Source organism: Aythya marila (assembly GCF_965140915.1).
Source record: "Aythya marila genome assembly, chromosome: 3".
Classification (NCBI taxonomy): Eukaryota; Metazoa; Chordata; class Aves; order Anseriformes; family Anatidae; genus Aythya; species Aythya marila.
The window spans coordinates 11987492-12009631 of NC_139044.1; the positions used below are offsets into that span (position 1 = coordinate 11987492).

At 47.4% G+C, this 22140-nt stretch overlaps 1 protein-coding gene across 1 annotated transcript; it reads right to left on the reverse strand.

Annotated features, from left to right (window-relative positions):
- Nucleotides 1-628: 628 nt before the first annotated feature.
- CHGB (chromogranin B) lies at nt 629-11469 on the reverse strand. The gene is made up of 5 exons (XM_082755690.1): nt 11375-11469; nt 7078-7121; nt 5939-6032; nt 2208-3991; nt 629-1042 (listed from the first exon to the last, which is right to left on the reverse strand). The coding sequence occupies exons 1-5, from the start codon at nt 11421-11423 to the stop codon at nt 959-961; spliced, it is 2055 nt and encodes a 684-aa protein (XP_082611816.1). The 5' UTR covers nt 11424-11469; the 3' UTR covers nt 629-958.
- Between the last annotated feature and the right edge of the window lie 10671 nt (nt 11470-22140).

Below are 22140 nucleotides of genomic sequence, written 5' to 3' on the forward strand. Positions count from 1 at the left end.
GCTTCTTTTTACTGCTTCATAATGTCACAAGATTACCAACTGGTTCCTTCCACAGGCCGCTTATTATTCTCCATAAGGCATCGTACTGTTTATTACACAGAACCCATCCTGCCCTCAGCTCACTAGCTGCTGAGAAACTTCCTTTTTGCAAAATTAGCACTGCTCTAATGTAGCACAGAGGCTCGGCAACACTGTCACCACTACCTGCTTGTCTGTACTAGACAAAAAGAATGGCAGCAAAGCACGTTTACTGGGTGATTAAATTTATGGAACTACTTAGTCTGAATGAACGGCAAAAAACAGTTGACTACATAATGCAAGGATTCCAGAGCACCATGTACTTTCCAAATTAACAATCAGCTATTTGGTGTTGCAACCTCCTTGCTTCTTTAATGATTAATTTCCAGAACTAAGTAATTCACAGCACATTTCTGAGTTACTAAAGCAAATTAACCATTAATATCTTTCTTACCTTTTATGCTCCTCCTAAGTGGCAGGTAAAAGGCATAGACAGGCTCCTTGCAACTTTAAAAAAAATAATGGTGAACGAGTCAACATATTGTGCACAAACCACTCATCTGATACAGCATACTTTGAAATAACCCAATCATTCAAATAAGCAAGGAGAAAGTTTGCTCCAAGATCAATGTTTTTTATTATTTCAAACTCAGACATATATTTCTGAAGAACACTAACACAATTATTTTCACAAGCATATTAAAAATATCTGCCTCGCATGAAAGGTTATAATATTAAAATTCATGCTATTCAGATTTCAATAGCATAATAGCAAATTAAAGACATTTTCAGCTGTATAAATCACTACACTATAGTGGACAGTAAATAGTATTTCCTGTTTTTAGGGCAAACAACAATCCAGTGGCCGTGAATTTACCACAAAATACAGGTATTGTGAGTGAAGCTACACCTAGCTTTGAAACACCAAAGCAGATCATCTTCAGCCTCTTCTGTTGTCATTCAACGTCTCCGCTATTTTCTGCATCTCCAAATCCATAGCGGCCAGGTTTTCCAGTTCTTTTTCCTGTGAAAACATAAAGGGCATTTTACACTTCAATTAATTCAGGGACATCTGCTACTTTTTGGTCCCTGGGCAGCTTCTGGGGTGGGGAAGTGAACAGCAGTGAAACGCATACTTCAGAGATTTGTGCAACATCCTGCTTTTATCAGAATTAGTGCTAGAGAAAGAATCAAAATACTCATTCTGAGAGCTGGACAGCTTGATCTTTTTAGCTATAGAACAGCATTAGCTCGTAGTGACTTCCTGCTGTCTCACAGTTGCTGCTCCTAGCAGCATGAATTCATTTCTGCCCAGGTGAAGGTCCCTTAGGAGACCACAACCTTTTGCTCACAGCGCTTCTGGCTCATGACGCACAGCAAGCGCAGCGTGCAGTCAAAGGAACTCTTCCAGGCTGCCAGATGCTAAGGGAAAAAGTTACGCGGTCAATGCTTGTTTATTATGCTAACTCACGAATGCTGTTACACCTCTAGATAAATTCCAATCAAACCTCCACCGCTCCCGGTCCAGCTTAGCTTTGTGCAGCAGAAACAGTAAGATATAAGACAATCACCTAGCTGATGGGTGCAGACTCAGTTTTCCTGAACACTGAAGCAGAACAGGGGGTCCAACAAGAAAAGGATCCTCGTACAGGGGGACTGCATGCACGAATCAAGCATGTGAGTGCTAGCCCGGTTCTGCTCTAAAATGAGGGCATCAAGTTACTGGGTAGCTGAATCTCTTCCAATGCACAACTTACTTTCCACCTGCATGATTTAACAACCCATCAGACCAGCTGGTGCTTGCTAATTATTACCTCTCTGCTCCCACTGGAATGAGCATCTTTGGTTTATTAATCTGTAACACCCTAGAGGGAGAGGTAAAGCCCAAAGAGAAAGAATTTCCTCCATCTCCCTGTCCTGCAGCAGGATGCACCTCCTCTTCAGTTTATAAACCATGCCCTGGGGTAGGCTCCACTAAATTCATTCAAAGACAGCAAAATTTTTAAATCATTGTAGATCTGTCTTTTAACATGATTTAATTGTCTTTTTTTTTTTTTTTTTTTTTTGTTTGTTTGTTTGTTTGTTTGTTTTTTCAGTCACAGTTTACCAGCTGTCTCAGGAATGGATTCAGAAATGTGCACATAAAATTTATTTCCCCTGGCTCTTCAGAGGAACACCTATACACATACCTCCTCTTCTGTCAGAGGCCTCTGGCTCAGAGCTCCTTTGTCATTCCTGACTGTGTGACGTTTTTTCATGTCTTCGCCAGAGCTGTACAACTCTGGGAACTCAGCTGATTTCTTCCTGTAGTTCAGGAGCTGTGCAAGTTGATCCATCTTGTTGTATTGCCTTTTCGTATCGTATCTGTTCATTTTGCCAAGGTTCCTCTTCTCGGAGCGTCCGTGGTTCAGAGAGCTTAGAACCTGCCTTTTGTCCCACCAGTCATAGTCAGTGTAATCAGGGAAAAGGTTCTTCTTGTTCAGGGCAGGCCTGCTCTCCTCTTTGCTCTCCAGCAGCCGCTCTCCTGCGCTGTTCCTTTTCTCAAAGTGCCGGCTCTTCCACCACAGCAGTGGGTATAAGGAGCTGTAGGATGCTGCGGTTCTCTTGTTCTCTGCAGGGAGACGGCTTCTGTACTCTTCCCCCTCGCTGTATCTTCCTTCCTCCATATTTTCCTCTTCATTTTCCAGCTGATCACTGCTGTAATGCCTCTTTTCTACTTCCTCCTCCTCTTCTTCCTCCTCACTGTTGCCAGGGTAGCGCTGCTGCTCTCCGCTGTCCTCAGTGCTGTAGTGTGTTCTGGCCTGCCCTCTGCGCTCCTGAGCGTACGCCTTCTGGAGCTCTTCATCTTCGTTGTCCCACAAGCGGTACCTTCCTCCAGCACGATGCTGCCTCTCCTTGCTGCCACCGCTGTGATACCTGTCTGGCTCTTCCTCACTGTCGCCTCCACGATACGTCCTGCCCTCAGAATGGTGTCTCCTTGCCTCATGCGATCCGTCATGGTGCCTCTTCTCCTCGCGCCATTTCTCCTCGCTTTCTTCGCCGTGGTGACGCCTCTTACTTTCTTCTTCGCTGCTCTCTTCACTCTGCTGCCACCTCTCTCTGTACTCTGCGCTTCCCTGGCCTGCATGCCTCTTCTCCTCTACCTCTTCAGACCCGTGCCTCCCACGGTAACCACTCTTCTCCTCACGCTGTTGCTCAGGTTCTTCACGGTGGTGTTTCTGATGGTGGTTCCTTTTGTCCCAGAGAAGGGCCTCCTCTGCATTCGATTCCTCAGCTAGTTCCTCTTTCTCACCACCATGGCCTCTCTTCTCTTCGGAGGAGTCATCCATTCCGTGCTTCCCATGGGAATGTTTTGGTTTGTAAGGTTGCTTTTCCTCCTCTGCTTCTTCACTCTCATCGGATTCTTCACGCTCTTGCTGACGGGAGAAATCACGTACCTTAGACTCATGGTGGTATTTTTCACTTCTTTCTTCCTCTGCCTCTCCCTCTTCACCTTCGTGAATTCTTTTGTAAGGGCTCTGCATTCCCTCCTCTGAATGCAAGTGGCCCATGGGGCGCTGGTCATTCCCCTCGGGGAACTCCTCTGTGCCCATGCCTGCAGAGTTGGCCTTCTTGTTGACAACAGCATGGTCTACCTCTCCGTCATGATGCTTGCTCTCTTTGCTTTCTTCTTCACTGTGGTAGCTGTTCTCCTCCTCTCTTCTGATTTCCTGATAGTGTTTCTTTTCTTCTGTATGAAGTCTTTCTTCATTAACAGGTATGTGGTGTCCCTCCTCCTCTTCCTTGCTCTTACCTTCCTCGGGAAGGGTTTTCCCTTCATCACTTCCTTTCATGTGCTTTCTAGAGTCATCTTCTACCTGACTTTGTTCCTTCTCCACACTCCCAGCAAGATGTTTTTCCATCTCTTCTGGGTCTTTCAAATGCCTTGCTTCAAGTTGTTTGTCTTCACTTCTCTCTCTGTCAATTTTACCACCTACAAACACAAAAGCAGCCTAATGAAGTAATCTCACTCTCCATTGATGTGATGTCATCTTAAATATGTAACTGGCTTCCAGAACTGATACAGACACAACTAATTTTTTCACTTCTGCTTTCCAAATTCGTTATTTTCATTAATTTTGTATGTTTGCCTGGAAAAGCATTAAGTATCATTTAATTAGGTATTTTCTAAATTCCATTAAAGTGTCCAGAAACATCTTTCCTCTTTGGCTTTTTTTGTTTAGTCATGATAGCATTTTTAGCACTGATTAAATTAACTTTTATTCCCATTAAAACTCAATGGGATCTGGAATTGTGTTAAGTTTTTTGAATGTCTGCCCTTAGCCACAATATAAGTTCACTGACAGAAAGGACAGTCATCTATTTCAAGCTACTCAGGAATATTTGAGGAATTGTAAAATTATGCTTTTAGCAAATATAAAACTTTCTAAGTTGACTGCACAAAAATGAAAGAAACCTGTTACTTTGCAATAGTTACATTTAATCAAATCATGTAGCTTCCACTATTTTCAAAATCCTAAATGAAAGGCTGACTGACCACATCAGTAACGGTACATTTCTGTGAAGGTATTTCTGCTTCACTTGTGCCTGACTAACAGCAGAAATAGGTCACAAATCCTAGAATTTTTCAAACAGCTTCACAGATTTAAAAATAGCTTGCTCTTTCTGAAAAGCTTCTCATTATCTGATATTCTTGGAGAAGAGCTGCCTAATGGCTAAAATATGATTCTTACTCTCTCCAGCCAGCAAGTGGATTTTTGTTTACCAGATGATCACAAATAGACAGGTTGATCTGAAACTAACACCATCATGAACAAAGCTTGATGCCCGATGGCATTTAGCATCAACTAGGAATTTTGGGCTGTGTTAGATGCCAATAGATGTATTCCTAAAGCTTGAAAACCACCTCCTTCTGATGACTGCGTAAGGGCCACACGTTATTTCCTCTATAAACAAGCAGCAGACAGATGGGTTTCATTATTGCTTCTTGCTGGCAGGTAAGCTGAAGAGCCTTTTTATTGTTCTGTAATCAAATAAATATATACCGGGCAGAAAAGAAATATGTGCATTTTGCCATTTGGCACCATGTCAGACTTAACCGCACTTCACTACAGACTGAAATCAAGCATGCAAACAGCCTTGTACCTCAACGTCAAGGCAGCTGTAGGCATGAGCTCATCAGAAATGAGGACTCCCAGAGGGAGTTTTCAGCACGCGTTTCCAGACCTCTGGAATCAGCACAACAAACTTGTTTCTGGGCTGCTTACAGCCTGAGTGAGAGTCCCTCTCCTGAACCAGGCACAGATTCTGCTGCCACTGGATGCAGGAGCCTTGCTGATGTAAGAGGAGGTGAGCTGAAGCCTGTTTGGACATGCTGGGATGCATTCAGCACCTGCTCCAAACCTGGCCGTGTTTGTTGACCTCCCAGGTTAGATGGGAGCTTGTCTGCATCTCTCAGACTCTGCAGGTGGCTGAAGCGGAGAGCCACATGCGTTAGCCAAAAATCCCTGAATTGCTGGCAGTTTTAAGGTAAGACTGCTTGCTCTTTGAACCAGACAGACTACACTGAAGAAAATAGGAGTTTTGACACTGAAACTAGGAGGCACTAGACTGACATGGGCTGAAGTAACAGTTTACGAGCTCCGACCCAAGAGAGAATCCATCTGAAAGTTGATTTTCTCAAAGTTACCAACAAAAGGGCCTAATGCTGAAACCTGTACTTTTTGAGAATATTTCTAACTCGTTCATGTCACTCCAGGCTAGTCTTAGAAATAAAAATGAATCGCTCAATGGCCGTTGCAGGATCCGCTTTAAGACTCAGGGAGGGAAAATAACGAATCTATCCTGAAAATGGGAATATATGTTTATAAAATTAAGAGTTGTATCTACCAAATGGCTTTCACAATAAGGTTGTACTTACTCTTTTTGAGGATTTCTTTACATTCAGGATTGATTGGTGGTGCGTTTAGCTTAGAGAGAGCATTGGAAAGAACTTCCACTATGCACCGTGTTACCTAGAAGAAACAAAATTGGAAAAAAAAAGTCTCATGGTGAAAATGGAAATCTTGCTTCTGGCCCAGTCAACGAGGAAGCCAATTTAGGGTTAGAGTTCATGGCTAGCAGTTACGGGTTCTGGGCAACCCCCAGCTCTAGCAGAACTGTGCATTTGGGTAAGAGGTGCTCAGCTCCTCACTCCCATAGCAGTAAGAGAACAGTCATTGACTCTTTTTGTTCTCCTCTTTTGTTTGCACAGGTAACGGGCTCCTTTCGTATGTTTTTAAATATTAAACATCCTATTCAGTACAAAGGAGAATCAAACAACATGTGGCAACCCAAAAAAAATAACCACCACCACAATACACCCAAAATATGAGGAACATCCTGTACCACCTGCCCAACCGAGGATCAAGCAAAGGTATTGCTTGGTCTGTGAATAAGCCAAAAAATGCCTCTATAAGTAAGTGACTTGCTCCACAAAGTACTTCAGGAGCTTACTCTAGGAATTTCAAGTATTCTTTCACGTGTGTGTGCTTTAAACCACTGCTTCTTTTAGTATTTGGCGTTCAACCAGAAGCAGAGGACGTCGTTTTAGGGAAGTGGTACGACCACCTCTAATCCTAACCGCTCACCAAAAGAGCTCACCTACACAAGTAGAAGTACTACACTGGAAAAAAAAAATTAAAAAATCACATATTTAGCAACTGCAGATGTTCCCCACTAGTTCAGTTTTCCTCAAATTTGCCTCCTCACTTTCTACAGTCTGATTATATGTACTATCGTGTAGTATTTCAGATCATTTTTCAGGCAGCTGCAAAACTCAGAGTTTCTGACACAAGAAGCCAGCTTCCATTTTCATCAAATGCACTGATGTGCATGTAGTTGTCTTCTGACAGCTAAGGGGACTCTGTGTTCCACATCACTGATGATCTCTTAGGAGTTTACCCTTAGGAAAATAAAAAAAGCATTATCTTGGGAGTTTAAAAACACAACAGGAGCCAGAACACTGGAGAGCATGTGACTGATATTGTCTGAGATTTGCTTTGACGTATAGCTACTCACCATTTCCTCCATATGGTCTTTTTCCACTGGAACTGCGCTGACACCTGGAAGAAAAATAAATTATTGCAGACTCATTAATCTTAGCAGCCCCATAAACATCACTGACAAGACCTCAGTCAAATTTGTCTGATGAGGCTGCTTGAGTTTGGGGTTGGTAGGATAAGAAAACCAGGTGCATTTTGCATTATATCTTTTCCTCCTCAGAACGGAAAAGCACTGAAAAGCTTCAACCCAGCTCAAGAGACATGTTGACATTTTCAGCACAAAAATAATACACACCAAAAAAAGCAACACTCAAATTCTAAGAATGGAACTTGACAGCGATCTGGGTCTTGTAGGTACATGTAGATGTACCTGTTTGGCGGTGAAAGAAGAAGAAACAAACAAGGTCTGTTTTCACTCCGAGAACTCTTTCACCTCCCACAAGAGGCTCAAGTGCCCCATGACCACCTCCCCAGCAGGAGACCACTTCAAATGTGAAAACCAACTACTGTCCTGACCCCACAGAGAAATCCTGTCTCACCTGGAGAGGAGGGAGCTGTTGGAGGGAGGACAGAGCCAGAAGGGATAGGGATTTTCCATTCTCAAAGTGGTCCATTAGCAGCCCAAGAAAAAAAGTCAAATCGCAGTGGAAAAAACAACTCTAGAAGGAAGTGGTACAACTTCTCTCTATCGTGAGGACACCTTGTGGCACCAGCTCTACTGCTGGTTCAAGGTCTTTGCTTTTGGAAAGAAGCTGCTGCACATGAAACCTTCATGATGCTTAATTTTTGCATCACTGCTGCATTGTGTCCCCAGCTGGTTAATGAACTCAGCTGCTGAGCATTAATACACCTCCTCAACTCTCACCCACCCCAAAATTTGCAGAAGTGAAGTCTGCCAGTCACACAGGAACACATCAAATCAAGGGTTAATGTACCGCTGCTTCACAGCCTTACTACTCTGAACAGAGTCACCATGCATAAATGTAGAGTTTGTGGGCAGTTCTGAAGTTCTTACAGAGGTCAGGATAGTCTTAAATTCAAAGGTCGCCTTCTCTACCATACAGCTTGGGTGAGACAGCACGAGATCTTCTGTAGCAGATGAACACAAAGATTATGGAGACCATGGAAGCCAATTTGCCTTACAGCATCAGGAAAACTGACACTGTCCCCTGGAAGTTTCCTGCAAAGCAGTGGAGTGCGTAACCTTAGACTACAGAAAGCAACAAAACCTCTCTTCTTTTCCATCCGCAGAGGAAGCAGACATCTCCTTGAGCACTGGCTCCATGTGTAGTATCTGAACACTAATAACTCTCTTGATATTCCCACTGCCTTCTATTTTTGCTCCCTCAAACACAAACGTAGGAGTGTGCTCCTCCAGCGCTCTGCTCTCTTCTGCATAGACAAGTGCAGAGCAGGGAACCCGCAGCAGGGCAGCACAGAAAGGATTCCCCTAAAATAGCACTAGGTGCCTACCAAGCCGCCTCCCCAGAACGCCTGGTGGTGCATGAGGGGATGGTGCTATGCAGAGCCAACACTCTCTCCCACTGTTAGCAGCAATCAGTGCTGAACGCGACAGGCTTTGGGTTACTTTATTTACTAACCTAGTTATGCAAATAACTACCACGCTACGCAGTGCTGACGCCGTTGCAGTCCAACCTGCCTGCAACTGAGCACGAAGAGTAAGGATGTACGCGCGTGCGGGGGCAGGAGACTGGCAGCAAAGCCCCTTCTACTAAAACAAAAAAGAAAAAGGTGTCATACACTAAGAAGACATTCTCCCAATCCCGTAAGGGCTAGAAATGCTGCTCTTATGGCAAGCAAAGGGGATGACCTGCTGTACTACCTCTCCCTGACACAGCTCCTCCTGTCATCCAGCCCATGAGACGTCAGGACAGGCGCAAGGACAAACACCTGACTGTGTCCTTTGGAGCAGTCGTGCATCCAGCGAGGTGCATCCAGTTGGCATGGCAAAGCTGAACACACAACCTTCTGAGAATCTTTCACTATTCGAGATGCCACCTTCAGGTTGCCTCTCCAGTGCTGCATCAGTGGTGTGGGAGTACAAAGCCAGGCTGTGCTGACTGCCTTCGCCCTCTCATTCCAAAGCTCTCGTCTCTCCAAGAGAGAGACAGACAGATTTACACGTAGATTTAACAAGCACTTGCTTAGTGGTCGTTAATGATGAGAGCTGATATGCACAGACAAAGAGGAAGCATCTGGCTATCATAACGTCAGAAGAAACAGACAGTATTGGACGTATGTCAACTTAGCCTGCCGGAGGAACAAATTGAGTATCCAATCTATCCCAGAGCCTGGAATAACGCACTGAGGCAGTTGCTGTGCCAGAGCTGAGATGGGAAGCCCATGGCGAGCCAGCATCCTCACCTTACGCCTGCGCCAGCTGGCAAGAGCTCCCTCAGAGCCTCCTGCCAGCTGTTGCTGGCCAGCCAGCACCTCTTGGTGTCCTGCAGCTCTGCCGTCCCCTCCATGTGCTCAGGGTGATCTGCAGGGCAAAGCCATCACCCCAACACGGCCGGCGGCAGAGCACCCACCCGCAGAGCTGGTGGGCAAGCAGGGATGCAGCAGATGGTACCACTGCAGGGTTTCACAGCAGAAATAGTCAGGGCATATGCCCAAAAGGAAAACCTTGCCCTGTCCATACTGAAGAAGCAGACCACAGACCTACAAAGGAAAAGACAACTCTGGGTGTGCAATTCCCTCGGGACCCAAATCTGCCCAGGCGGTTCAAGTCAGCCCATTTCATTTTATTCACTACAGAGAATAAGAAACAAAGACTTTGTACAACTTTAAAATAGCAACACAGGACAAATTCATGTGGCTTTTGCTTGCATCTCCAAGACTGGGACAGACCTTTTGGTGGTCCCTGGTTAGATCCTCCAGGTAAAAATTTTTCATTAATGCCAATGACCCAGTGTAGTGTCCCTGGTCCTCCAAATTTCAGCTAAAACCTTTCCTAGGGAAAATCATACACTCTGGCATATTGATTTGAAGAAGGAGCACCAGAAAGTTCCCCAAGTTATCATTTCACTGATTCCCAGCTCCAAACTCCTTAGTTCATTGATCCTGGATGACATTTGACTGGGCAAGACAGCCAAAAGGGACGTAAAGAAGTATCTCTCCACCCTGATGCCATAAAACATGAAAAAATATTTGGTAAGAAGTTCCCACTGGGACTGTGGATTAAGTCTGGCAAGCTTCTGTGATCTGGGATCTCTTGCCATCTCCCACTCTCCCCTGAGATTATTTATTACTATAAAGACCCTTGAGGGTCTGCTGTGACTTGGACGTGTTTTTGCACAAGTCCCAACAGGCTTTCCACCCTAAGACTTCCAATACACATACAGCTGAACTATTCGATGCGAAATTACGCCGACTTTCAACAAATGATGAATTATGCATAAAAGGCTATAAAGCCAAGCGATTGCCTCATCCTACTGCCTCCAATTTTAATTTCTCAGTTTAGTTTTAATACTTCTGCTGTACACCAACATCAAAATTGCTAATTAAAGCTGGAGACCTGCTCCTTTAAAATCCTCTCCCAATACAGCACCTAGCCGGGAGAAACCTAGCGATACCGCGTGAATAAAAGTCTGTGGAAGGAAACAGCCTGGGTGTACCGGGGAGAACAAAAAACAAACGGAGACCAGCCGTGTCCTCACAGCGTGAGAAGGAAAAGGTTCGTTTCTCCACAGTAGTGACTACAAGGGCTCTGTGGGGGATCCCTGACGGTGCTGAGGGGAATGGGGACAGGTGAACGCTCCATGACGGGGAGCACCCTGCGTGCTTTCCCCTCTTCGGTGCTACCACCCAAGCCTTCCTCACACCCAAAGGGGAAAGTTTCCTCTTTGGGGACCCGTGACATTTGCTGTTTCGCCTCACTAGCCCCCTGCCTCAGGGGTGCTGGCCCAAGGGGTGCCCCCTGAGCCACGGCCACCCTGCCGTGACGCAAGATGGACGTCACACCGCCACGGATGGCGTCACCCCAGAAGGGAGGAAGGGGAGCGGGGGTGGAATGGCCAAGAAAGCACCGTTATTCTCCCCAGAATAACGCCGGAATAAAAATAATAATAAAAATAATAAAAAATTAATAAAATATATTTAAAAACATTTTTTAAAAAAATAAAGAAAAATTGGGATAAAAATTAACGAGCCACCCGACCGGCGGCGGGGCTCTCGACCCGCCTCGCCCTCGCCTCACGGCGGGTCCCTGAGGGCGCCCAACGGCCCCAACCGCCGCCCTCCCCTCAGGCGCCGGCCGCGCCCGCGCTCCCCCCCGCCTCATCCCCGCTCACCTGCCAGGGCGGCGGCCCCCAGGAGGCCGAGCAGCGCCAGCAGCCCCATGGCTCCGCTCCCCTCCGCTCCGCTCCCCTCGGCTGGGCTTGGAGCGGCGGCTTCGCCGCTATTTAAAGGGGGGAGCGGGGGCGGAGGAGACGGGCGGGGGGCCCCGCCGGGAGCCTGCGTCACTGCGAGCCCCCGGGGCCGGCGGGGGAGGCGCCGCCGCTGCTGCCATCGCTGCTGCCCGTTGTCCTCTTCCCCACAGAGGGGCTGAGGGAGCCCCACAGGCAGCCCTCGGGGCCCCCAGTCCGGGGAAAAGAGCAATGTTCCCTGCCTCCCTGCTCAGAGGATGCAGCATCATCCCTAAGGCTTTCCCCTGTACTACTAGGATGCTGAACCTACAAGGCAGCAGGGTAGCGAGGAGGTGCAGTCATCTCCCCCCCCAACACCACCCATGTCCATAATTCAGCCCTGATCGAAGCCTTCTCGGGTGCTGCGGCGTCCTTTTTGTCCCTCCAAGTCACTGCTCAGCGAGCCCGGAGCCGGAGAATTACTGGAAAGTGATCCCCGTGCTCCTGTCGTCTGAACTTGGCAGTGTTCCTCAAGAGTTTTTGCTGGGGAAATCACTGCTCCTAGCATCCATCTCCCTCACGCTGCTTCTGGTGGTGCTCCGGGGACCACGATCAAACCTAGCAAAATGAAGTTTTACGTTGTTTTCTCGAACAGCCCCAAAGTGTCCCGATCAGTCCTCGATGGGCTGGGGGGTGTAAATGACAAGCTGTGAGGAGTTCTCCGCAGAGCAAGTCTCAACACTCCCCGCTGCTCCTTGAGAGCCAGACAAAGGCATTTTAAGACCAGGATTTGTTTTGTTTTTCCTTCCGTTAACTCTTAGAGGGCCACCTCCGATTTATTTGTACTCTTTATTGCTCTTTTTTGCCTGTACTCAGTGTTAAGCAGGTGGCCCTCTAATTGCCAGCAATCATGGAAGACAAAGAATCTACACATGAAAATGGCAGGTCCCTCTATAAATGATTTATTATCTCGTATATTAGCAATGCCAGGCTGCTATAAGTGTATCTTTCAAGGACACAGAGCACCAGTGAACTTGTATGCAGCTTCATCTGTGCATAAAGGAAGCCAAGAAATGGCTGCATTTTAAGCTTGTTTCAAAAGACAGCCTTCAGCTCTGGGAGGTAGTGCCAGATACCTCCTTCACCTTGCATTCCCATCACAATTTCTGCAAAATAACAGAACCTGGCCACCCTGAAAAGCAAAATAACGCTGCAATACCTTCCATGCTTCCTCATCCTCACCCTACTTCGTGCTGTTCCTGTACAACCATCAGATGACCCATATCAACAGGCAGATACTTCTTTGGACATCACTAGCCTTGACTAGGAAGCTGTGAGCTCAATTCAGAGGACTGTGAAGAGTTTCACCGGCTCCAAGGCTCCCATCATGTCCCCACTTCCCTGAGGATTCACCTCAACCTCCTCATCTGCTCATGACAAAGAATTTCAGGTAAAATATTTGCCATTTAAGCATTCTCCGCTTCCCCAGGCACATAAATCGTACTTATTGTGGACGTGACGATCAAAACGGGCAAGCAATACACAGACACTGAATAAAAATAGCCAGCTATTTTAGTACCTACAAGGTATTCACAATAAGTACCTGTTTCACGCAAGTCCTGTTGATAGTACAACAACCACTACAGAAACCTTCTTGCTGCAAAAGAGGCGTTTGAGATTAAAAAATCCTGCACCCCTGGCTCACGTGGCTTCTAATCCATCCCTGGTGCTGCAGCCGCAATCACTGGAGCTTCACGGCTGTTTTCTCTATGCTGGTAGGTTTATTTATATTTGGACTCGCAGGATTTCTCTGAAACACTCCCTCACCTCAGCACTGCGTGGGCTGATCCTGAAGAAGTAACAAGTCCTATATTCGCGGTTGACAAGAAAAGATGTTAAAGCACTGCTGGGTCATGTTCTGCCATCAGTTACCCCAGGATCTGCAAGGGGCAAATGTCAGTGCCTTCAGATTTGATTGGAGTTGAGGTTACAGGGAGATCACAGAAGATGATTGCAACAGGAGCACAGAGACTATAGGACAGAGTCCATCTAATTCCATCTCCTGTGCCCAGGGGTAGGATTTCAAAACACCATCCCACAAACATTTCTGCTACTGCTGGACAATCACTGAGAATCCAAGCACCTTGCCCACAGTTAATTAACTCAGCTCATATTTTCAAAATAAGGTCACCTCACATGGACTTTTACAGTCAGGTATCGGCTGGCATAAGCTTCCCCTCAGATCAGAGAAGAAAAGTGACTACATTAAGTCAGGATTACAGCCAGCGTATTTCACTCGATCGGTTGTGAATGGCACACCCCAACCTCCCTTCTCAGATGTGTCAGAACTTTCACTGCAATGATATACATGCCTCATAACGTTGTGACAATCCATCGCTCCATGAATAAACAGTATTTATCCTGCTGGATTCTCTCAAATACAAATGCTTTAAAAATACATATTTTGGCTCATCCTAGAAGCTAGAACTTCATAAGATGACAAGCGAATTTCCATGTCTGAGCTCCTTCTAAATGTAGAGGAGACTGCTTGGGGAATATGGGGATTGTTCTCCTCTAATTAGATGTGCTAGTGGGATTATCTTCATTCTCGGATGCCAATTAGTTTTCATGGAATGAAAATCCTGCAACCCGTTTCATGAACAAACTCATCTCTTTCATTCAGAGCGTACTAAGGGGATGGATCTGGTAAACAACACCAATCAAATCTGAAAAAGCCAGCGCCTCGAGGGACTTCAGCCATTCAGCTTCATTAATGGCAGTGAAAATCCTTTCAGAGGGCCACGTTTATGCAATGCCAATTGCAACGTAATTGGTAATGCTGAGCCTTCGCTGCCGTTACACATTACCATGTATGTATTTACCCATAACTGTTAAAGAGGCTTAGAGCTGGTGTAACATGTAGTTGAAACATGCCCCAGGAATTCAATTACCACCTTAGCTCTACGGCAAAGCAGGATCAGGTGCTCATCTCCCTGTTTGTACAGTAACAGGCTTCAGAGGAGATAAAATCCATCAGGCACATCCACCAGAGGGGGAACACGCCAGTGCTCTGCTAGATCTCATCTGCACTCCGTCCAGAGAGGGGGCCTGGCAAGGCAGAAAGGACAACACTTTAGGGTTGCATTTGCCTGTATACACACAAAAAAAATCTTTGCACACCTCCAGCCACAGCCTCTGTGAGAGGTGGCAGACAGGCCCACCCTCAGATCTCCTCCTTCCTACTGAGCAAAGACTATTTAGGCACTACGGCGATGCTGATGAATGGAGCTTGCTTGTCGAGCTGCTGGAGGATTGCTCCATCGCCCCAAACCTGACAGCATTCAAAAATGCACCCTCATAGCAGAACTGATGCAAATTACCAGAACGCACTGATGCATATGTTAAAGTGCTTATGTCTATATTTACTGACCAGCTTCCAATCTAAATCTAAAATGCACATCTTCTACCTCCACTGAAATATTTTTGGGGTGTTTTTCCCCTGTACCCATAGCATGGAACATGCCCATCACCACGTGTGGCTTTAGTGCATGGATTTTGCCAAAGGTATCAAGGAGACACCCAGAAAACTGGGTTCTAGCTAAGAGAGTTCTAAGAGTTCTGCTTTTAAACCAAGAGAACCTTAAACATTCAGGGTAACTCTTCTTGAATTTTAGCCTCTGAAAAGAGGTTTAAAACATGCCTATTATACATCACAGACGTTAAGGGATATTAAAATACATGCACAGACACTGCCTTGGTCTTGAAACGACACAGGTTTCTTGCCCTCCTACAAGAGGAAGGCTGAGTTTGCCTAACAGCAGCGCACCGCTGGGATTTTGAGTCACCGGTCTCTTTGTTTTATCCACGGTGCCACTTCTCACCTTGGTACAGATTCTTGATTTGCTGTCAGTGAGTGATGTAGTGGAGTGCCAGTCAAAACCTGCCACTCCAGATTAACTGATCATCAAGCTAAAATGCAGCTTTGAATCCACCGCAGCTCAAAAAGGCCTTAAATGATTACTCATGGCTTTATGAATTTGGCTATGACTAAAGCTCCTCCAAGCCCCAGCTGTAATGAAATTGCCTTGTGACAACAGGAGCAACAACTGCAGCTCCAGCCACCTCCTCCCCTGCAAGGAGGGAGGGAACAGGAACCCAAAACCATCCCCACTGGCAAAGAGCCCCATATAGTGAGCAAGAGCACCCCTGAAAGCTGCCAGCACATCTCCCCAGCCTGCCTTTTGGATGTTCAGCATCGCTGCAGGACCCAAGCAGCTGATACCCAGAGAGCAGAGCCTTTGGGGCACCTCACTCTCTGGCCTGGGCATGCTGGAGCTTCACACCCCCCAAAAAAAACACCCCTATACAACCCTGCCAAAAAAAATCCACGTTTTTTTTAGGTATCCAATTAACCACGCTCGTAACCTCCTCGGTGAAGAAGTTTGGGGTCTGTGCAGCTCCTGTAAAACAGGCTGGAAATTTCTTTCTGCGACCCAAGTGCTGACTTAAGCCCTTGTATTTCGAGTGCTGCTCGTCATTAAGGAAAAATGACTTTTACAGTTGCCTTTGCACTGCAAATAATCTCATTTAGGCAATGAAACGGCCCCATTCAGTGTTTCTGCCTGCATTTTGTCAACTGCATATGTTCCATTTAATATTTACAGACTGGGGCACTAGTCTGGCTTACATACTAATTCTTTTTTTTTTTTTTTTTCTTCTTTTAATATTTATAGGTCTTAGACTCTCAGCGAGGGTTCTGTTTGGTAAGAATAATATTGTTCTGTGGTTGATAGCGCCATGGAAATTTCACAGAGGCAAATTTCAATTTTGTAAGATAAAAATATATAGATACCTGCAACAGACTGTTATGATTCCAAAAGAAACTTTTCATTGCTGACCGTGTATGTACTGGAAAAAAAAATATCTTATTATGCCTTTACATGTAGCTCCAGACCAAAGGCACAGTGCTGAAACATGCAGTTTGTGACAACAACACACACACGTAGCAAAAGGAGCTGCCAAAGAAATGTTCTATCACCTCTTCTTTTTCAATCACCACTGGTACAGAAACCCAGCTGCAAAAAGACCCTAGGAAAGAGGGAGCAAAGCCCACAAAATCCAAGAGGAGTCTTCGCTAAGATCTCTTCCCACTGGAAAATCCTTTTCTTCTTTGCACGCCGTGATTTTAAGTCTTTTAGGCTCTCTGTGTGAAACACTGTGTGCTTATAAAAAAAGGCTTAAGAGGCTTAAGCTTAAAGGCAGTCTTGGGAGCTGAAAGTACCTGGCAGATACACTGTCAGTGTAAATTTTTCTAGTTCCAGTGACTTCAGAGACTGCCTTCAAATGACACCAGCTGAGAGCCAGGACCAGAGAGCACATCCCTGGCCTATCATTTTAGGCTTTGCTGTAGATGCACGAGTTTTCAGGCACTCCCTCCTGGGTAAGAAGATAACTACCTGTATTTGTGATGTAAGGACAATTTCCCAGAGGACACCAAATGATAGTTATAATTCCTCTGCAAAATACCACATCGACGAGGCAGGGCTTACTGGGGATGTGTCGTTCCTACACAGGGCTTCCCGCTCACTGGACACCACCACACCTTCTGCTCACCAGTTTTTTTTCTTGTCTCCTCCATTACAACTCCAGGGACTTGAGATAATTCGCTCCGACAGTGAGGCAGGGGAAGTGGAGGAATTGCATTTCAGCACTGACCTGACATTTCACAAAGCACTGAAGACGGCAGCACGGCAGCTGGGAGAGCAATTCCTGCACCTCTGGAAAAGCAGCCCCCATAATTTGTAAAGTCAGTGGGAGCGAGCTGCTAGGAGTGAGGATGATTAGCAAGAAAAAGCTAAAGGTAGAGTAGCTCTGCAAGCCACACAGCAACCACTCCTCCTCACAGGAGGAGTGCTCCAAGCTCTGCTCCCAAAAAGCAAAGGCTTCCAAACACAACCTAAACCTTCCCACCACCCCTGCTATAACCCAAACCCACCTTCTTAAGGATAATAAAACATTTCTCACAGCAGAGCTGCTGTTCTGCAAGGGACAGAATTAACAACACAGGAATTCACTGATTTTGTGCTCTCTTCCCCTAGGGCTCCCAGATTGCTCTTACATCCCACCCACGGGCTCCAGTGCCCCCTGCCAACCTCTCATGGCACAGCCTGGAGCCATGCAAGGGCTGGCAGGCCAGCAGGACACGTGCTGGGTGACTGGCTGGCAGGATGGACAGGGCTGATTTAGCTTTATTTTCCTCGGGAAGGCATTCATTTGGGTCTCTTTTCTCCCCACCTGCCAACACCACAAACTTAGGTCCTTCTCCTCAAGCACAGATGGGTGTTAAACTCCTGGCTTTGCCACCTCGGTACAAAGAAGCCGGGTGGCACCAGCACGCCAGCTCCAAGCACAGACATCGACCCCATGGCCTGACACCAGGGCTGCCACTTTGTTCCTCCCCCAAAAGGGAGATGATGTCTCCTGCTGTCTCACCTTCATTCTGCCAGGGATGGAGAGCCAACACAGATCCTGCCAGGGGATACGGAGAGAAAAAGCTTTTTTCGGGATTAAATGTCCTTGCAAGGTGGAAACCAGCAGCTGCCAAGAGCCATCCCGTTACCCAGGGGGAGGAACGTGGGAACCTGCCACCACGTCCTTCTCCACACCCAGCAGAGGTGACCTTGACCAGCTGGTGGCCTGGCTCCCACGTGAAGGGGGTGCTGCCAGCTCTCCTGCACCTTTGCTGCCACTTGTCTTGGGCTTTATCTGGTTCTCAGGTATTTCTCTTGAAAAAATCCTGCATGGAACATTCTCCTTGGCACCACTGCTGCTGGGCTTTCAGTCCATGGCCATGCCTGCTCTGCTGGGCTTGGTCCCAATATCACAGCCTCCAGTGATGCCCCAAAGCTTACCCAGCCCTTCTGCTGGCAGCTGGTGCTGGCCACGCTCAGACAAGAAGCCCTCAGGCATGACTCACCCCAGCCTCTCCACGTGAAGGCGGAGCAGAAGGCATTTTAAACACTCTGGGGGCAAAAATAAATAAATAAAGTGCTGGCACCAGCCCCAACAAAAGGCCCAGCATTCATTTGTAACCCTGGAGGGTGAAGGGGTGATGCAAGCAAAATAAGCAGGAAAAAATGACCTTGAAAGAGACCTCTGCTACCCTAGACATCGGGAAGAGCAAGCCATAGCTCGCAGTCTCACCGGCTCGCACACAAGGTGCATCGAGCATGCAAAGTGTCATCCTCTGGCTTTGGGAAGAGCCAGTTCCCATATGCCTCTTCCTCCGAGCAGACCCACACCAGGCGGGCATCTCAGGAGGGATATTTCAGCTGAAATGGGTCAGGCGTGGCAAATTTGCAAGCTCTAGAAATCAGGAGGACACCTCAGTTCAAGGCTGGGAGTACCAAGAGCTGCCCAGCCAGCACGACGGTCCCATCCAGGCCGAGCTGCCCTGAAGACACCCAAACACACAGGAAATTGGCCCGAAACAGCCAATTCCTCCTCGCTCAGGGCCTCAGCACTTCCATCACCCCCAGCCCAAACAGGGCAGCCACGTGGCAGATCCTTATCACAACGTGCTATGCCCTGCAGGGCCTTACAAGCAGGGCTGGCTCGGCCTAATCGCATTAACAGCATCGCTTCTGCTCAGAGGACACGGCTGGCGAGGGCGCCTGCTGCCCCTGACTGTTCTCCAGCACAGAGCTGGATTTTTCAGCCTGATCTCTGGGAAGACTCCCTGCCTTCAGGATAGATCTGAGCCGCGGTCTAAGCTCACACACCCCCAGAGAGTTCACCCTACAGGAAGATCCTCCTGGTGGGCCCCCCTTTGCAGAAGAGGTGCTGTTCACATGTCTTAAAGGCTGGAAGATTGCAAGCACCACGAGCACTGCAGTTTCTAAAGACCAGGGCCCCCAAGAGCCCATCCGGCTTGGTGGAGGCTTGGAGAAGCCACCCTCCCCGAAACGTTTGGAGTATTTTAAAAACTGGCACCTGGGGTACTTTTCTAGCACTGGTTTTAAAGTTCAGGAGTACCCGTGTGCAAACTGCTTTTTTGTCTTTGATTTTTTACAAAACACGCTGGTGTTGTTACCGCTCCGCAGGTGTAAAATTGGTTTTTCCTCATTCCAGATGATTTTTCTCAATAATTCACACCCAGCAAGTTTACTCCTGAACGCCAGGCAGCCAGCATTAACAGGCAGGCAGTCAAAAACCCAGACAAGAGCCTCTCCCGTACACACACTTCTTGCTTCTCACTACTCAACCTCCCATTGCAACTCAACCTCTAATTGCTGTCTTTTTAGGGGAAATGTTGTTGGGCAAAGACATGGGTGGAAATCCCATCCTCTTCCTCCTCCTTTGAAGCTCTCAGGTATCCAGAACAAGCTGCTGGGAATGCAGAGCAAACAGATTTGTGAAGGTCTCGGAGAAAACGGGTTGCACAGCACTGAAAGCAACCCTACCGCATCCCCACCTCAGTGCTTCTACTCACAATCATTCCAGTTTCACTGGCTTTATTTAGCTGCTGATTCCAGCATCCATTTAGCAGCATCCCCTGCCCATGCAGCGCATCTCACCCAGAAATGGAGTCATTAGAGATAACGCTGGGTAGGGTTACCTGCCCTGAGGTTGGCTGCCGTCTCCCATTACGAGAACCAACCTCCTACTGCCCGTAAAACTTGGTCCAGCTGGAGCTGAGGTGAGATTTTCCATGCCAGGTGTTCGTTCGTTACGAGACTTTCCCTTCCAATTCACAGAACCTGCAAACAAATAGGCCTTTCACAAAAGCAATTTGAATAAAGGTTTGACCTTTCAGCCATGAGTTTTCTGGCTTCGGCTCGCTCCAGCTACTGTCTTAATCACATCTTTCTCATTTCATGCTCTGCACGCTATGTGCCAGTTTCTACTTTTAAGGAAGAAATGCTGGCAGCTGGCGTTGGCTAATCGATGTGTGGGGGAAAATAGTCATTAGGGAAAACCTACAGAACCGGGTATTTTTAAAACTGAACTTTGGTGTTGTGGGAAAACACATGCCCCACGCAGCGTCACCTACACTCAATAATGAAATAGATCCATCCCTGTAAGACGCATGCTGCCCGTTGTACGCCGATTTTAGAAACCATATGTCCCGAAATACCCACGCATACCAAAACACCTTAAACTTCTGGGGAAAGATCCTCTGATGGTGTAAACGGCCCCGGCTCCATTCACCGGCAGGGAGCTCCCTCGTTGATGCCCGCCGAGGATCTGCTCCAGCGCCTGCCTGATGTCTCCTTGGCTGCTGCTGGGCTCCAGGATCGGGCAGGTCGCTGGTGTGAATCAGTGCCTCCCACAAGAAGCTGTGTGGGAGGGAAAATAAAAATTGTCAGAGTAGGCATCAGCGAGGCCATCGATACTGAGCATCCTGGAGGAGCTCCAGTGAAAAAAAAGCAGGGAATGACTTCACAGCAGGAGGATTCGTCACGGATGACAAAATAATTTGTATCAGGTGTTTATATAAGGCTGGTTGTGGGAACAGAGAGGCAACGCTCGCTGGCTGCCGGGCTCGGACCAAAGATGAGTCCCGAGGTGGCTGCTGCGCAGGGGCAGGGGGAGCCGTGCCTGCAGCAGCGTGAGTCACCCCAGCGAGGGATGCTGGCCCCGTTCAGCCAGTAAAAACCCAAGCCAAGGCACAAGCACCCCTCAGGAGAGCCTGGGTGGGCTTTGGGTGGATCTTTATTGCAATTGCACATCTCACCTGAAGTTCCTGGGGGATTTTGCTCACGCACGACCTTGAAGGGTGCTGTGGATTGTCAGTGTTGTCACCTTCGTGAGTTCAGGCAGGGTCACTGCAGAACAGGAGGAGAGGAATGGGATTTGCACACGTGCGAGCTTTGTAACAGGCATCAAGGATCCCCGCTCTCCCACCTGCGCCAACTGCCAGAGCTGCAGCAGCGCGATTTAGGGAAAACCACAAAAATCCCCTCCTGCAGTTTGCCAGGAGGGCAGGGGGTGCTGACAGCACATTGGCTCTTGAGCAGGGGAAAATCAGCAACTCGGAGGGACGTTTCCCATTGTAAAAAACGAGGCAACTTGCAAGCAGTCCTGCCCAGAGCACACACACAGCACAGACAACTGAGGGGGGAGTTTCAAGAAGAATATAACCTCAGGTGATTTTTTTTTTTATATATTTTTTTTTGCCTGTGAGCTGTTACCTTCAGTGCTTACGGTTAAGTCTGCTTTTGAAAGCCGAACCCAAGCAGCCCAGCTGCCTGCTGAGCTAATGGTAGTGGAGCACATCTGAGCACAAAGAGGTCCAGCATCAACTGGTTCCTCGCCTGAAGGGGAAGCGGTTATTTCCTGCTGTAAATAATGCAGCAGAGGAAAAAAAAGAAAGAGAAAACAATGGGGTAGGTCACAGAAACAAAGCGCACGGAGAGAAACCAAGGGGGGCCACGGCACAGGTGACAATTTGTGCTTCACCAGGAGCCAAACCTAAGGGTGCTTCAAAACTGAGCCAAGTGCGAGCCAGGCAGAGGTAAAGCAGCCTTCAAATGAAGTGACCCATTTCCCAGAGGTTGTTTCACAGCTTGGGAAGAGCTGCACAAAACATGGGATGTTTTGGTGAGGGTCAGCAAAAGCTGGACAGGATCACTGGGACCAGACAGGTCTAAGGGCAGAAACATCTGCATGGGAGCTCTCATCCTTTTCTAAATATGCGGATGTGGCAGGAG

Coding starts and splice junctions, on each gene's coding strand:
- CHGB (XM_082755690.1), bottom strand. CDS start 11,423: ATGGGGCTGCTGGCGCTGCTCGGCCTCCTGGGGGCCGCCGCCCTGGCA. Junction 7,122..11,374: donor GGGGGCCGCCGCCCTGGCAG/GTGAGCGGGGAT, acceptor TTTTTCTTCCAG/GTGTCAGCGCAGTTCCAGTG. Junction 1,043..2,207: donor GGCCTCTGACAGAAGAGGAG/GTATGTGTATAG, acceptor ATGTTTTCACAG/GAAAAAGAACTGGAAAACCT.